This window comes from Phycodurus eques, chromosome 3, assembly GCF_024500275.1.
Source record: "Phycodurus eques isolate BA_2022a chromosome 3, UOR_Pequ_1.1, whole genome shotgun sequence".
NCBI classification, from domain to species: domain Eukaryota; kingdom Metazoa; phylum Chordata; class Actinopteri; order Syngnathiformes; family Syngnathidae; genus Phycodurus; species Phycodurus eques.
In genome coordinates this window covers 21,238,630-21,254,239 of record NC_084527.1, presented here as the reverse complement: position 1 = coordinate 21,254,239, position 15,610 = coordinate 21,238,630, and the positions used below count along the sequence as shown (strand labels likewise).

General features: G+C 42.0%; 2 protein-coding genes across 6 annotated transcripts in view; one reads left to right on the top strand and one right to left on the bottom strand.

The window, feature by feature from the left end:
• Window positions 1–991: 991 nt before the first annotated feature.
• On the bottom strand, window positions 992–8,212 carry LOC133400236 (ras-related protein Rab-14-like). Of its 2 annotated transcripts, XM_061672686.1 has the most exons (8): window positions 7,896–8,212; window positions 7,477–7,536; window positions 7,314–7,367; window positions 5,059–5,236; window positions 4,904–4,970; window positions 4,654–4,741; window positions 3,546–3,576; window positions 992–3,398 (listed from the first exon to the last, which is right to left on the bottom strand). In XM_061672686.1, exons 2-8 carry the CDS (start codon window positions 7,526–7,528, stop codon window positions 3,221–3,223), a joined length of 648 nt encoding a protein of 215 aa, XP_061528670.1. In that variant the 5' UTR covers window positions 7,529–7,536; window positions 7,896–8,212; the 3' UTR covers window positions 992–3,220. The 2 variants fall into 2 exon arrangements, with proteins under 2 accessions (XP_061528670.1, XP_061528671.1); XM_061672687.1 differs by lacking the exon at window positions 7,896–8,212 and having other exon boundaries at window positions 7,269–7,367; window positions 7,477–7,517.
• Window positions 7,496–15,610, top strand: part of si:dkey-220o5.5 (actin filament-associated protein 1-like 2) — a 21,756-nt gene continuing 13,641 nt past the window's right edge. For all 4 annotated transcript variants that reach the window (XM_061672496.1, XM_061672494.1, XM_061672493.1 and 1 more), the window contains exons 1-3: window positions 7,496–8,466; window positions 13,608–13,742; window positions 13,818–13,912. In XM_061672496.1, the coding sequence (XP_061528480.1) occupies window positions 8,451–8,466; window positions 13,608–13,742; window positions 13,818–13,912 (246 nt within the window). In that variant the 5' untranslated portion in view covers window positions 7,496–8,450. The remainder of the gene's footprint in view (window positions 8,467–13,607; window positions 13,743–13,817; window positions 13,913–15,610) is intronic.

Genomic DNA, 15,610 nt, shown 5'->3' with positions numbered 1-15,610 from the left:
ACTCTGCTACATTTATTTTTTTAAGTACTTGTACAGCTCTGGATATTTGTTTGAGTCCACAATGTTGACATCTATAAATAGCAAAATCCTAGAAACTGGCAGTTTTTCAGTGGTCTCACTTTTATTTATTTATATATATATATATATATATATATATATAATACATGCAGCATGTCAAATTGCAATATTAAAGTTTACATAAAAAAGTTTATAGTTTGTATATTATAGGAAAAGTTTGCATATTATAGGGAAAAAAAGTAATGTTTATATATATTAACTATTAAAACAATATATATAAAATATATATATTTATATATTATATATATGGGATACAATTTCTGATGGCCCTAATTTTTTTTTCTTTTAAAATATTTTAAGACTAACATGCAATGGGTCAAATGTATAAAAAAAAAAAATCTTGGATGAAAGTTTAGCTGACATATATATATATATATAGATATTTCATATATCTATATATATATATAAGCGGCACGGTGGCCGACTGGTTAGAGCGTCAGCCTCACAGTTCTGAGGACCCGGGTTCAATCCTCGGTCCATCCTGGGTGGAGTTTGCATGTTCTCCCCGTGCCTGCGTGGGTTTTCTCCCACATCCCAAAAACATGCATTAATTGGAGACTCTAAATTGCCCATAGGTGTGAATGGTTGTTTGTTTCTATGTGCCCTGCAATTGGCTGGCAACCAGTTCAGGGTGTACCCCGCCTCCTGCCCGATGATACCTGGGATAGGCTCCAGCACGCCCGCGACCCTAGTGAGGAAAAGCGGCTCAGAAAATGGATGGATGGATATATATATATATAAATGTGTGTGTTTATAAAAACCTATTATGCCCCCCAAAAATCTAATTGACCTACTGGAAAGTTGAAGAACCTACACAAAAAAAGTGGATAGAATGTAATGTTGTCATTTTTTTGTGACTAAACATGCAGTGAGTCAAAGTGACCCATGTCCCAAAGAAAAATAGAAGGGTTCATGAAATTTAATTTTTATTGTCCATTAAATCATGAAATGTGACGACATCCCATAATAAGGTGACCAAACATGGACTGTATTTACTTTATATACAGACGTGAATCCCTGCACTGGTGGCACATGGAAGGAATTTCATACACATATACAATAAAGTATAAATAAAAAGTCTATCGTCATATTTGTTCATGTACGACCAGAGCCGTGGACGGCTCTGCGTAGGACACGAAGACGTCCCCCTCCTACATGATGACCCATTGAAGAAGAAAAATCTTTAGCATTTTTGATAGTGTACGTTAAAATTTTTACTGGATTATAGATTTTGATGGGATTAAATTGATTTGATAAATGTGGATTCAAGCAATTTGAGACTATTAAACCAATTTTGACTGGGTTAAATTTGATGCAGACTGGATTTCCATTTTACTAGAATTAGGATGGATTAAATTTATCCAGACAAGATTAAAGTAGATCTAGACTATATCGAACTGATTAAAAGTGAATTCAGGTACATTTAGAAAGCAATTTAAAAATAAGATATTTAGATTTATTTAGACTGGGTTAAACTGGATTTAGACAAGAGTAAACTGACTCAGATGTAAAGTAGATTAAGAATTAAAAATGGATTAAACAAATTTGACTGCATTGCAGTATGAATAGACTATCAAACTGAATTTTGACTGGATTTAAATTGATTCAAAGTGGATTAAAAGGAGATTGACAGGATTAAATTGGACAAAAGTAAATTGTAGTACATTTAGAATGGATTAAACTGATTTGGAATGGCTTGTCTCCCAGAAGAAGAGTTTATTTTTTTAAATGTTTAACATTTGCAAACATATGTTGAGAGATGACATGCAAAGATGCCGGCTGAAGGCGGATTTGTCGTCGACCAATCAGAAAGCAGCAAAAAGTGCAAACGTAAACAAACCAAAAATACTTTAGCATTAACTCATCGGGACACTACAGGCTGCGCATCACTGTCCCGTCGAGGGCCAGGGCCAGCGATGCGTCCTGCGCTAGTTTAGCATAGGCTACGTGGAGGCTCATGAAGGAAGTTAGCTAGATGAAAACGCACCCGGAATGCTACATCAGGAAGGAAAGTGACAGTGATCTAGCACATTTTTGGTCGCCAGAAAAGAAACATTCAATTGAAGGAGAATAAGCAGAACGTTAAAAAAGTGTTAATTTCATTTACGTTTAAAAGTCTGTCTGTTCCTTCAAATACCTTTAGTCCTTCCTTGGACCACAGTTTGCATTTCAGGAGAAGGTTGCCATGGAAACAAAACAAAAGTGGGTTACAGCACTAATTGATCCTGTTGAGTATTCAAATTCTGGTCTTGGCATTTATGAGAATTCTGGCTAGGAGACAAGGTTTAGGACCTTAGTCCACATATGGTCTCGAAATGAGACTGTGGGTGGACATTGGACTTGAAACATGTGTCAGATCTTCCAGTCCAGAAGAAACATTCCTGGTGGACAGTCTGTACCTCTGTCCCAGTCTGCCATTATTCTGTTTTTTTCTGGCCCGGGCTGAAGGAGACCTGATTTCGGACCTACTTAGTCCACATTTGTGGTTTGGAAATGAGAGTTTAACTTTACTTTCCTTCCAGTCCAGAAGAATCATTCCTGGTGCACTGTCCGTTTTGTTCTGACCTGAAGAAGACCTGGTTTAGGACCCACTCAATCCACATTTGTGGTTTGGGAATGATAATCTAGGTGGATATGGATTTGAAAAGTGTGTTAAGATCTGTCTGGACCCTTTACAGAGTCTGTGATCATTCCAGATCTTTGTGACTTTGAGGTATGGAAATGAGGACCTAGGTGGAATTAGGACTTAAAGATGTTTGGTAGCTCTTCCAGTTCAGAAGAAATGTCCCTGATGAAAGACAACAGACCATTTGGACTAAACCATGTGTGGATGTAGAGGACGAAAAGGACCTCTGGTGGTTTCGGAGGTTCCAAGAAATCCGAGTGAGGGCCTCCTGGAATGTGATGGGTCCAATTTCACGTTCACATGCGGGAAAAACTTTTATTTGTTTTTGGGGGAATTTTGGGATGAAGCGAATGAAACAGACCTGTGTTTAAATGTACTTCCCCCTAGGGGGGGTCCAGAATGAGACATCAGGGATTCAAGTGAGTTCAGAGAGACTCCCGACCAAGAGAGCTGGCAAATCAAAAAGAAGCAATCTGTCTGTCCGTCCTTGCATCTGTCCTTTGGTCCTTTGGTGGGTTAGCAGCTGCATCCGTCTTTGGGGGGCTGGCTGTCCGCATTGAGTCGGCCCCCTTGCGGCGCAGACGGCTTGTGCTGCACTCCCGACTCGGCGGCGTTCAGGTCCAAGCTGCCGTCCTGGATGTTCTGGTAGATCCGCTTGGCTGCCTCCAGGAAGGCCTCCTCCACGTTCTCGCCTCTGCGTCACCAGAACAACATCTCAACGTGTGTGTATGTGTGTCTGTGTGTGCACGCTGTGAGAGAGTGTGAGAGTTTCAGTGTGTTTGAGTTTGTGTGAGCGAGGTTTGGAATGCGTATGAGAGCGCGTGTGCGTGTGTGAACTCACGTCTTGGCGCTGGCTTCCAGAAACAGCAAACCTAATCAGAAGAAGCCAAACGTGTCAATCAAGCAGAAGCAGCTCTGATGACATCACACAACTTCCTGCTTTATCAACCAAACACATCAAGTCCATCTTGATGTGTTCAAGTGTGAGGAAGACACGCCCTGAAGGGTGCTCTCCAGTCATGAGCACACACACGTTTAACATAAATACACTCATACATAAACATTTTGATTTAACACAAACGGACTTGTAAATACGGGTTGGCCGATTTATTCGGCCGATATGAACCCTTTTCAAATTCAGCCGATTTTTGCAGATTGTTTCCCCCCCCCCCCCCCAACACTTTAGCACATTACAAAATAAGACAAAGATAATGACACGCACACAAACAATACCAAGTTTTGTGTAAGTTTCAGCATTAATATTATTCACACACCAGGAATCTCAGCTGATGTCTGTTCCGCGTCCTAGATGCACAAAAATGATCAGGAACGCATAAAGCATGGTGAATCTGCATCCACTGATACACAATATTGCTTAACTTTGTGTGTGCGCAAGGCTCGAATTAAGTGGTCTTGCATCGCAGTTTGCGGGTCAAAATTCATATTTTGCGCATCAAAAAACATATTGAAAAGCAAAACTGCAAATCAGGTTTACCATGAAGAAGGTCGCAAAGACGGAAGAAGGCAGCGGCATATGGGACAACGCGCTTATGTCCCCAATGCATGGACGTGGAAGTGAAAAGCAATTCAATTGAGGAGGGGGACGACAGCGGTTGCAAAATGCGACCAATTGAGAAGAGGGAGAAAAAAAGACAAATGGCCAAAGTGTGGTAGCATTTCATAGTGAAATGCAAGGCGAGCACCCGTTCGTTGTAACACGGACCTTTTGCTCCGCCGAGTATGACGCCGCGTCACAGGACCCAAGAGAAAGAGGTGACGTGAACATAGCGCAAATCAGTGAGCTTAATGTTAGTCTACTTTACTAACATAACATTAACGCTACGGGTGCGGAGCGTCTCTTAATTATGAGGGCACATAGAAACAAACAACCATTCGCACCTACGGGTAATTTAGAGTCCAAAAGTTAAGATATTTGAAAGGTTTCTCACCGTTCTCGTCAGCAAACTGTTTGGCTTCCTCGTACGTGACATCTCTCTGCGCCTCCAGGTCACCTTTGTTGCCGATCAGGATGATCACCTACGCGCACACAACAACATGTTTACAATCAGACATGATAGAAAATGCTGAGTAAGCTGAAATAAGCCACAATAAAATGAGTAGAAATGTCATAAAACTTGGTCTCGAGGTAAAAAGTCATTCGATTGAGGCCTTGGCGTAGGTCTGTTGGTGGTCCCTCACCGTGTTTGGGTTGGTCAGGTTCCTGGCGTCCGTCAACCAGCTGCTGAGATGATTGTAGGTGCTTCTCCTGCGTGCGCACGCGTAAACCCACACACATCACTATCATGTCACGTGACAACCACCCGGTGATGTCATCAAAAGACGCCACCTGTTACCTGGTGATGTCGTAGACCATCAGGGCCCCGGCGGCCCCCCTGTAGTAGGACCGGGTGACGGCCCTGAAGCGTTCCTGGCCCGCCGTGTCCCAGATCTGCAGCTTCACCTTCTGGCCATGGACTTCCATGATCCTGGTGCCAAACTCCACACCAATGGTGTGAGGGCAGTCGGCCATGACTGCGCCCAATGATGACATCGTCATCCGATAATAAAGTAAACATTCACCCCGGCTATATTGCGGTTTTTACAGTTTTTCTATAGGTTTTTACAGTTTACTGGGGAGTCTGAATTTAGAGTTGCGCACCTTCAGTGTTGTATCTTGTTGTGCTGTAATATCTATATTTTTGTGTTTAAATACAACATGCGTAATTCTCTTTTGTTTTGTCCATTGAGTGACAAATAGCTTGAAGCTTCTTATTTGCAGAACTGTGCGGCGAGTCTTCTTTTTTTCATTGGCTCAAAGTGATGTTATATGATAGTCTCACATTTTTTGAAGGTTGAAATATGCTTATGTGGGTTTTCCCTAGGTATTTCGGCTTCCTTCCACATTCCAAAAACATGTATGCAGGGCCCCGCCGCACACCGAGTGACAGCTTAACACAACAGAAGTGGACCATCGCAGAAAAAAATTAAATAAAAAGGGACAGTTGATGAATCTTCGCCGCACACCCAGCGATTGAACACTGCACATCGACACACTACAATGAAAAAACTGCAACCCTGTATCATGTTTTGATGCTCCTCATACGGTATACTACTATATATATATATTTTTTAAATTGAACCACAAAAACATGTTGGGATCGTCAAGGAAGAAGCAGATTGCCACAAAGAGAGGAAACGGGTTATAAAAAAGAAAAAAGTGTAGCTATTTTGAGAGGCTGTTGGCAACGATCAATCACTCCATTTAGTGACTGCACCTGTGCATTTCACACGGTGACAGCGCTACACGTTTTTTCCCCCTCTTTTTGTTATTTTTTTCCCCAAAACACATTGCCGTAATCCATTGCTGTTGTCACGGTAACTGGTATTGTTTCACAGTGTTTTCTGGTCCCACCTCCCAGACAGTGTTTGATTTGACAAGATAAAGCCCAATGATCGTAAAAGCGGATACGGTGGTATCGTGATAAATGTCCTGTGGTGTTGACGGCGGCTGACCAAGATACGGTAAGATTTTACGGCAGTAGTGTAACACAGAGCTATCATCATCTTTTCCTTTCAGCTTGTCCCGTTAGGGGTCGCCACAGCGTGTCATCCTTTCCCATGTAAACCAATCTCCTGCATCCTCCTCTCTAACACCAACTGCCCTCATGTCTTCCCTCACTACATCCATCAAACTTCTCTTTGGTCTTCCTCTAGCTCTCGTCTGGCAGCTCCATCCTCATCATCCTTCTACCAATATAGTCTCTCTCTCTCCTCTGGACGCGTCCAAACCATCAAAGTCTGCTCTAACTTTGTCTCCAAAACATCCAACCTTGGCTGTCCCTCTGATGAGCTCATTTCACTCCGAGAGCGAACCGCAACATCTTCATTTCCGCCACCTGCAGCTCTGCTTCCTGTTGTCTCTTCAGTGCCACTGTCTCTAATCCGTACATCATGGCTGGCCTCACCACTATCTTATAAACTTTGCCCTTCATCTTAGCAGAGACTCACATAGATCACAATGTCATCTGCAAACACCATGGTCCACAGGGATTCCAGTGTAACCATCACCACTGCAAACAGGAAAGGGCTCAGTGCAGTGCCGCCTCCACCTTAAACTCCTGTCACACCTACAGCAAACCTCACCTCTGTTGTGCTGCCCTCATACATGTCCTGTATTATTCTAACATCTTCCACATGCAGTACCATAGTTCCTCTCTGGGTACTCTGTCATAGGCTTTCTCTAGATCCACAAAGACACAATGTAGCTCCTTCTGACCTTCTCTGTACTTTTCCATCAACATCTACAAGGCAAATAATGAATCTGTGGTACTCTTTCTCACCATTAAACCACACTCTTGCTTGAAAATACTCACTTCTGTCCTGAATCTAGCCTCCACTACTCTTTCCCATAATTTTTTCCCCCACACATTAAAAAAAACTTAATTTCTCCAGAACCCATCTTTCTATTTTCTAGGTGCATGGTACTCAGGTTGAAGCAGCCTTTCCAAGCAGACTCATCAATTTTACAGATTTTCATTTTTGGGAACTCTTGTCAAATTGCTACCTTAAAACACTGTAAGACCAAAAGAATAAGATGATGCGGACGTACACTTCTTCTCGGTGAACTGGTGCAGCAGACACGACTTGCCCACGCCCATGTCACCTTGTAAAAGAAGAAAAAAGACAATTAATTCACTTTGAGGAACACTCCCTCCCCCAAAAATAAAAAGAATAACGTTGATGCGGGGGAGGGTGTGGTCGTGACGTCTCACCGATGATGATGTACTTGAAGATGTAGGAGTAGTTGTAAGGCGCTGCGGTCATCTTTGCTCCTGGGGAAGGGCGAATTTCCTTACGACACTTTTGACAATCTTTAAAGCTTCCGTCCGCCATTAAAAGGCCGATTGAGTGCCAACATGCTATGCAGCTAACACTTAGCCCGAGTGTTAGCGCTCAGGCTAAACTCTTATCGCGCGTTAAACACAAACGCACATCTTTACACAATTAGCACACTCGCCTATTATGAATTGATAAATAAATAACGCCTAATTACCTATGCTAACTTCTCTAAACAGCTAGCCGGCTAACAGCTGGAGCTCCTTGTACTTAACAGCCGGGGAAGCTAGAGTCACGGAGACAACCCAAAAAAACAATGATACGAGATGAGGTCTTTAAAATATTGTTTCTTTACCTTACTTTCCGGGTGTTACTTCAGAGAGTTCAAAGGTTGACAAGGTAAAGGCTGCCGCTGCTCAGACGATGAGCTTGCTTCGTTTGTTAGCCTCTTCTTCCGCAATGCTTCCAAAACACGCAAAGTATCGCGAGTCTTCCCCGTAACTGCATCTGTCCGCGAAGCTAAGAATTCAAATAATTGGGAGGAGAAAAACGCATTCGTGGTCACTTTGTTGGCTCTGTAGTTGACATACGAGTGGTTCGCTTGATTTAATATAAATATGTCAATATTTGACGTTTGTTAAGTATTTTGGAGTGGGTTCGACCGTGTCTGTAATGTCTTTGTGGGTGTGTTTGAGACATTTGAGCCACCCTGCTGTGACGTCAAGGATCGGACTCCGCCCCTCCTCCAACTTCAGGCTCAGCAGAAGCAAAGCAAAAACATCACTGAGGAGACACAATAGAAGTTTTGTCTTTCATTCGTGTTGTTATGGTGTGTTGTTCTTTTTTTTATCATATTGTGTATCATCTTCAGTCATGAAACTGATTAGCATCATCTGGTGAGAGAGAAAAAATGGAGAAAGAGAAAGGTAAGCATGCTCATTTTGTATAGGAACACATACATTATTATCCATCCATCCATTTCTCATACTGCTTATCCTCACTAGGCTCGCGGGCGTGCTGGCGCCTATCCCAGCTATCATCGGGCAGGAGGCTGGTTGCCAGCCAATCGCAGTATTTTGCGTTCCCATTATCCAATTAAACCAGAATAACTGATTGGTAGTAGTTGTCACAATTATTCAACAACTAGTCATCAAATTAATCCACAAATATTTTGATAAATGATTGACTGCATAGAGCTCTTGTTTAATTTAAAAGTATCCAAATCCTCTGATTTCAGCCTGTCAACACTAAATATTCTCTGATTTCTGTTGTCCTTCGTAAAAGCAGACTGATTATTTGTTATGTTTAATCAAAATAACACATTTGCAAACATCAGCTTTTATTTAGGACAAAAATGATCACCATTTTCCCCTATTTTCTGTTACTAACCAAGTTGCTAACCAAAAAATATTGTTATTGTTCTGTGAATAACCTGCAATTGACATGTAGTTGAACCTGAAGCAGCTTCAGAAGTGTAGATCAAACTAGTAGCCCTTTGCATTAATCAATAACCAAGAAATAGCTCTGTTGCAAAAAGGTTGGTGAGCATATATATATTCTGTATATCCTATGTACATGTCAAAATATTTCTTAGGTTCTTAGGTGCTGTCTTTCCCCTTATCATTTCTTGTGCAATTAATTTTGTTAAACCACTGCTAACTCTGGAATGTATAGTTTGTTTCTATAGCACTGAATCTGAATCTGAACGGTTCAGTGAGTTCTGTGGGGTTCAGGTGGTCTTGCAGAGGTAGCACAGTGAAGTCTAGAGAAGGATTCTGCTGGTCTCTTGACCTATATTTGAGGAATATATTGAAAGGCTACTTAGGGTTCCTCAGGAATTCCATCAGGAGTCTCAAGAAGGTTCCAGAATAAGGTGTTTAGTATCATGTTGATGGTTCTATCTTAAGGATGCTTTCAAGACTTTTTGAAGGCTCTGGCAAAATGATATTTGCCCATTTGCAAGAATTCTAGGACCTTCTCAGGCCACACAGGACAGTTCAGTGGTCTTTTGAAGGTCTCTGTAAGTTCGGTTGTCTCTTAGTATCATGTGAATTGTTCTATCTTAAGAGGACTTTCAGGCTGTTTTAAAGGTTCTGGTAAACTGATCTTTGCCCATTTCTTGGAAAAATTCTAGGACCTTCTAAGACCACAGTTTAGTGGTCTTTTTGAAGGACTCTGTAAGTTCTCCGGAGGGTTCCCTGGAATTAAAGGTCATGGTTAAGTTTCATGAGGTTCTTTCAAGTCCAAATGTAGGCTCGCCATGATGAGATGAAGATAAGGGACATGTCAGCTGATGCATGTTAGAAAACATCATCATAATATTATGGACTGTGTCCTCATAAGCGAAGCTTGATGCTGATTGGACGCCGACAAACACCAACATACTCTTTCTCGTCTCCTTTTTTTTCTTTTTGGCTATATTTAACAAACATGGAATGAAAGAGAAAGCCACTCCACACCCTCTAACACACACACACGCACACACACACACGCACACAACCAAACACACACACATACACACAGCGGAGAGTTGTAGAGGAATTCCCATCTTTGTGCTAATTGGAGAGGCTATGGTTTTTATGGTAAACCATCTTAAATCCTCCCGACACACACACACGCACACACGCACGCACACACACACACACACAGAGACACAGAGGTTGGTGTCCAGTTGAGTTGTTGTCCCACTCTGACATGATTTTGTCGTTTGTGTGCTGGTGCATCAAAGCCGCAAACAGGAAGGGATGTTGATTTTCAGATAAGTGTGTGTTTATGTATGAGCAAATGCATGTGTCATCGTCGCGGTGATGAAGTGTGTGTGTGTGGCTCGCTGCTTATAGCGGTAGCAGATCAATGATTAGTAAAATTAGCATCATCTCCCACTTGGAGCACTGTCAATGCTATGTGTGTGTGTGGGAAGAGACCCGCACAACAATGGCCTCCTGTCTGGAGAGCTTAGCTTGTCAGTTGCTAATGAAGTATATATATATTTTTTGCATTTATTTTTTCATTTACATTATTGACTATAATTGTAGAGGAGACTGAGGGAAAAGGTGAACAAAGGGAACGAAAGTGGAAACTGTGGAGCATAAATATTAGTGCTAGCATGTTAACGTGTCAAACTCTGGTTTTTGCGTGTCTCTACTGGTTTCTGCTGGCCTTTACTGGCCCTTGCTAGTCCTTACTGATTTCCAATTATCTCTTTAGGTCCTTGCTGGTTTCTGATGGTCTATACTGGTTTCTGCTGGTCTCTACTAGTCTTTACTGGTCCTTCCTGGTCCTTTCTGGTCTCTCCTGGTTCTCTGCTGGCTTCTGCTACTCTCTGCTAGTGACTCCTGGTTTCAACTGGTCTCCTTGTGGTCTTTTTTCCTGGTCCCTGCTGGTCTCTTCTGATTTTTCCTTGTTCTTACTGGGGGTTTTTTTCTTGTCCTTGCTGCTCTGCTGGTTTCAGCTGGAGTCAGCTGTTGACTACTGGTTTCTACTTGTCTCCCCACTGGTCTCTACTGGTTTTTCCTGTTCCCTGTCGGTCTGTACAGGTCTTTCCTTGTCTTTCCTGGTGTATAATGATCTCCGCTGGTCTTTTATCGGTTTCTGCTTGTCTCTACTGGCTTCCGGTAGTGTCTACTTGTCTCTGATTATCATTCCTGGTCCTTTCTGGTTTCTTCTGGTCATTGTAGGTGTCTGTTGGCTCTCTGCTGGTGTGCACTGGTTTCTGCTAGTCTCTATTGGTCTTTTCTTTGCCATTTCTTCTTCGCAGGTTTATGCTGCTCTTTACTGGTATCAAGATATTTATTCTCCTCCTTGCTAGTTTCTGCTGTTCTTTGTATTGGTGCCTTTCAGAGAGAACATTGAACTGGAAAAAAACCCAGAAAATTCATGGCTTTGCGCTTGATCTTTTCACTATGACATCACAAGTACTTCTGGGTAAGAAAAGCCTGAGCAATCTCCGATGGCACCACCAGTGAATAAACCCCTCCATCCATGTCATTTTCAAGCCATTAATCCTGACAAAACAGGATTAATGGCTTGAATGATGATTTTAGCCTTCATATCTTACGCGGTAGTTTAAATGAGTGACGTGTCAGTTGAAAAGAAGATGTTATGTGAGGTAAATTGCTTGAAAGGGAGACAGAACCCCAGACGTAATTTACATTTCAAGAAGTGCGTTGATTCAAAAATAGACATTGCGGAAATTCAAACATACTTCAAGGTCCCCTTCCATCAAAATAATTTTTTTCTGCTGTTTTTTTTGCCTAACATAGGTCAAAATTAGCTTGTGACAAGGTTTAAGTTTGACATCTTTGCGGTTTGTCAATTGAATGCAAAGGCAATAAACGGCATAAGGCTTGCAAAACATGTGAATTTGAAATTGCCGCCATTGTGACATAGTTTCATCAATTAATATTCATGTACCTGTCCACTTGTGGTTGGTACCCAACCACTGAGCTCAGCTGAACGGCAACACGGCATTTCCGGGTTTCAAGCGAGCGAGTCTCAGCCGCTGCCAAGCTATACAAATACAATCTATAGGTATACATATACTGTGTTTTACAACAATACTTAACTACATTTATATTTTTTAATGTAAGTGTGGTAGATGAAATAGCGAAGCTTGCATTCATTGTCGCGGCAGGTTCAGTTCAAATTAATGGGAGTGGATGACGAGCATAACGTCAAAATATCCCCCCCACCTTTAAATTTCACACACATCCTCTCCCAGATCATGTTCCCTATTAGTGGGCCAATACTCCAACGCTTGGTGTATTGCGCTTCACAATCATAGTAAAATATCGAAGGATGGGTTATTGTTATGAATGCTTGGCCTCCCGAAGCTTCTAGACACTAGTAGACGCTCTGATACCAGAGCCAATGTGTTTTCCATATTTAAATTACGGAAGCTGAGCGACCCAGTCAGAGCAAATCTTATTTACATGTCACATATTAATGAGAAGTCAGACAATTTCAACTGCCAGGCATAAAAGACCAACTAGAATAGCTTGAAAAAACCCAACCCAAATTATCTTATAAACTCGATAAAAGGACATCAAAGATTATGAAAAATAAACAAATACAAATTGATAGAAGGGGACCTTTAACATGATCATTGAGGGACTGACTAACTAATTGACTCTTCTGTTGCTTGAATTAATGGTACAGACACGCTCTTTAGAATTTAATAGAGTTGCCAGCATTAGCTAGCAGGCTAGTCATTATGTTTTGATAAATTACTCAAAGACGACCCAACCAAACACTAGTCGTACCTGTCAAAAAATGTCATCCTTAAACCTGTTGATGCGAGCCTGTGCCTTTAGAAGTGGCTACTGCACCTCTAGTCAGTCTTGCGATCTTCTCTGGACAAACGTTTAGGACATCCACTCGATTTACCCTCCTCACCCACAGATTCCGCTGGATTCATTTGGATTTTTTAGAGGAAATTAAAAAAAATAAAACTAAACCCTTTGGGTAATACTTTAAACTGCGTACATTCCTTGAAGTCTCGGCGCCCTTTGCACAATGGTCATTGCACAGGACTATTGCTATATTAGTCATTCAAACTGCTCTAATTGCATCTCTCTCTTGCACAAACTGCTCTAATTGCATCTTTTTGCACAATTGTCCAAAAAAAGAAATAAAAAAAAAACTTGTACCGGCATTACCAGATTACTAGCAACCCTTTATTGCTCAGTGACTGTTTTTCTCAATGTCGTTGTCTCAAAAGTATTCTCTGTCAATTGACTGTCTGTTGTCGTACTAGAGCAGCTCCAACTACCGGAGACAAATTCCTTGCGTGTTTTTTGGACATACTTAGCAAAATAAAGATGATTTTGATTCTGATATGTGGTAGCACAACCCCAAACACAAGTTTTTGTCATTGTTTCAGTTCAGGTCAGCTGTAGTCAATCACTTTTCTGCCACACGGAAGTATCCAGGCACGTGTTGTTTAAAAACATTTTGAAATGTTCTATAGGTAGCGTGAAATAGACTATAGACTGAAGGATAAATAGATTTTTTTTGTTGACATGCTCTGTGATTCTGATGATGATGATGATGAGTTGGTCTTCTGCAGTGTTGTCCAAACTGATGTGGGATCTTCAGTCCTTCCTGTCGGTTCTGGACTCTGAGAACCTGAGCTACATTGCTCAGGCCCAGAAGAAGTCCATCTCAGAGCTGGTATCCTCTCTGCAGACACAAGAACCTCCAGGTTAGCTCCAAGCTAGCTCCTAGCACTGAAGACCTCATTCACCATAACATTCTGACTCGTGTTGTATGTTTTTAGTGGAGGACGCAGAGTATGTCATCATGAACTGTCCTTCATCATCGTCGCCTAGCAACCCGGCAGCGGGAGACTCCAACATCTGGACAAGAGATAGGGTGAGTCCACCCTAACGCTGGGGGGCAGCAGAGGAACATTTCAAGCAGTTTTTAGCCTGTTTCCATCCTCATGAAAGTGATGTTTATGTTCAGTTGCAAACTGTTTAACTGCTAAATGCTTCCCTCTCGTTACCTGTTAGTTGCTAGCTGCTAACTGCTCCTCTTTGGTTACCTGTTGCTGCGTGATGCTAACTGCTAACTATTTGGCTGCTAAATAGTACACAATGGTCTCCTTTTAGTTGCTGGCAGTTAAATGCCCTGCTGTTGCCACCTGTTAGCTGCTAACCGCTAGCTGCAGCTTCCTAACAGCATCAGGAGACATCATCACTCTCACAAAGGTCAAGTTTGTGTCGAGTTGCTAACTAGCTGCAAAATGCTACACTGGTCACCTGCTAGCTGCTAACCACCAGCTGTAACATTATGATAGCACATCATGAGACATTATCTTCCTCATGAAGTTGCATTTGTGTCCAGTTGCTAATTAGCAGCAAAATGCGCCACTATTTTCCCAAACGTTAGCCGCTACCTTCAACATCATGAAAGCAGAGGCAGTCAATCAAAGTCAAGAAAGGTGAACAAAGACGGGACCTCAACTGTTTTCCCTTGTTAGCTGTTAACTGCTGTTAAATCGCTAGCTACAGTGTCATGAGACACCACCATCTTCTTGAAGTCACATTTGTGTCCAGTTGCTAACTGCTAACTACAGTACATTCTAAATGCACAACTGTGTTCACCTGTTAACTGCTAACCGCTAGTTGCCCCATCGTGAGAGCCGACAGTCAACCAAAGTCGAGAAAAGTAAACAAAAGATGATTGTGCAGCGAGGAATCGAGCGCAGCGTTCATGTTTGAGGTTTTGGTGGACCCACTAAGTTCTTGTCAGAAGACTGACTCAAAGACAAAAACTGGATCAGAACCAGAACCTTCTTTTCTGTCCCAGAGAAGCACAGCAGACTGCTTTGGTGAGGAATCTAGCACAGCGTTCATGTTTGAGGTTTTGGTGGACCCACTAAGTTCTTGTCCGAATACTGACATCAAAGACAAAAACTGGACCAGAACCAGAACCTTCTTTTCTGTCCCAGAGAAGAACAGCAGGCTGCTTTGGGATGTGGGCCACTAATGACAGAGTCCTCCTGAGGTTTGGGAGGAGACGGTGTGTGTGTGTGTGTGTGTGTGTGTGTGTGTGTGTGTGCGCGCGAATGTACTTGTCAATGTGTGTGTGTGTGTGTGTGTGTGTGACAGGATGTTTACATGTGAGGCCATCTCTCGTCTATCTGTTTTCCTATTGGCCAGAAAGCTCTGCCGAGGCAGGAAGTGGTCACTGATGGCGGCTGATTAGCGTCTGGTCTACGTGATGGACACACGCACATACAGGCACACATGTACACACAATAACACGTACACAAATGCACAAAGGTGGGTAGGGTAGCCAAATGTTGTACTCAAGTAGGAGTACTGTTACTTTAGAATAATATGACACGAGTAAAAGTAAAAAGTAGTCATCCAAAAAGTTACTTGAGTAAGAGTAGGAAAGCACGCAATGAAAAACACTACTCAGGTAAAGAGTAACTTGTGAGTAACCTCTGATTTTTTTTAAAATCAGAGCATAAGCATCAAATTAAAAAAATATATATATTTGGGAGTCGACTCACATCTGCCACCATTTCAATTTTAAACTATCCAAAAACCAACAACACAC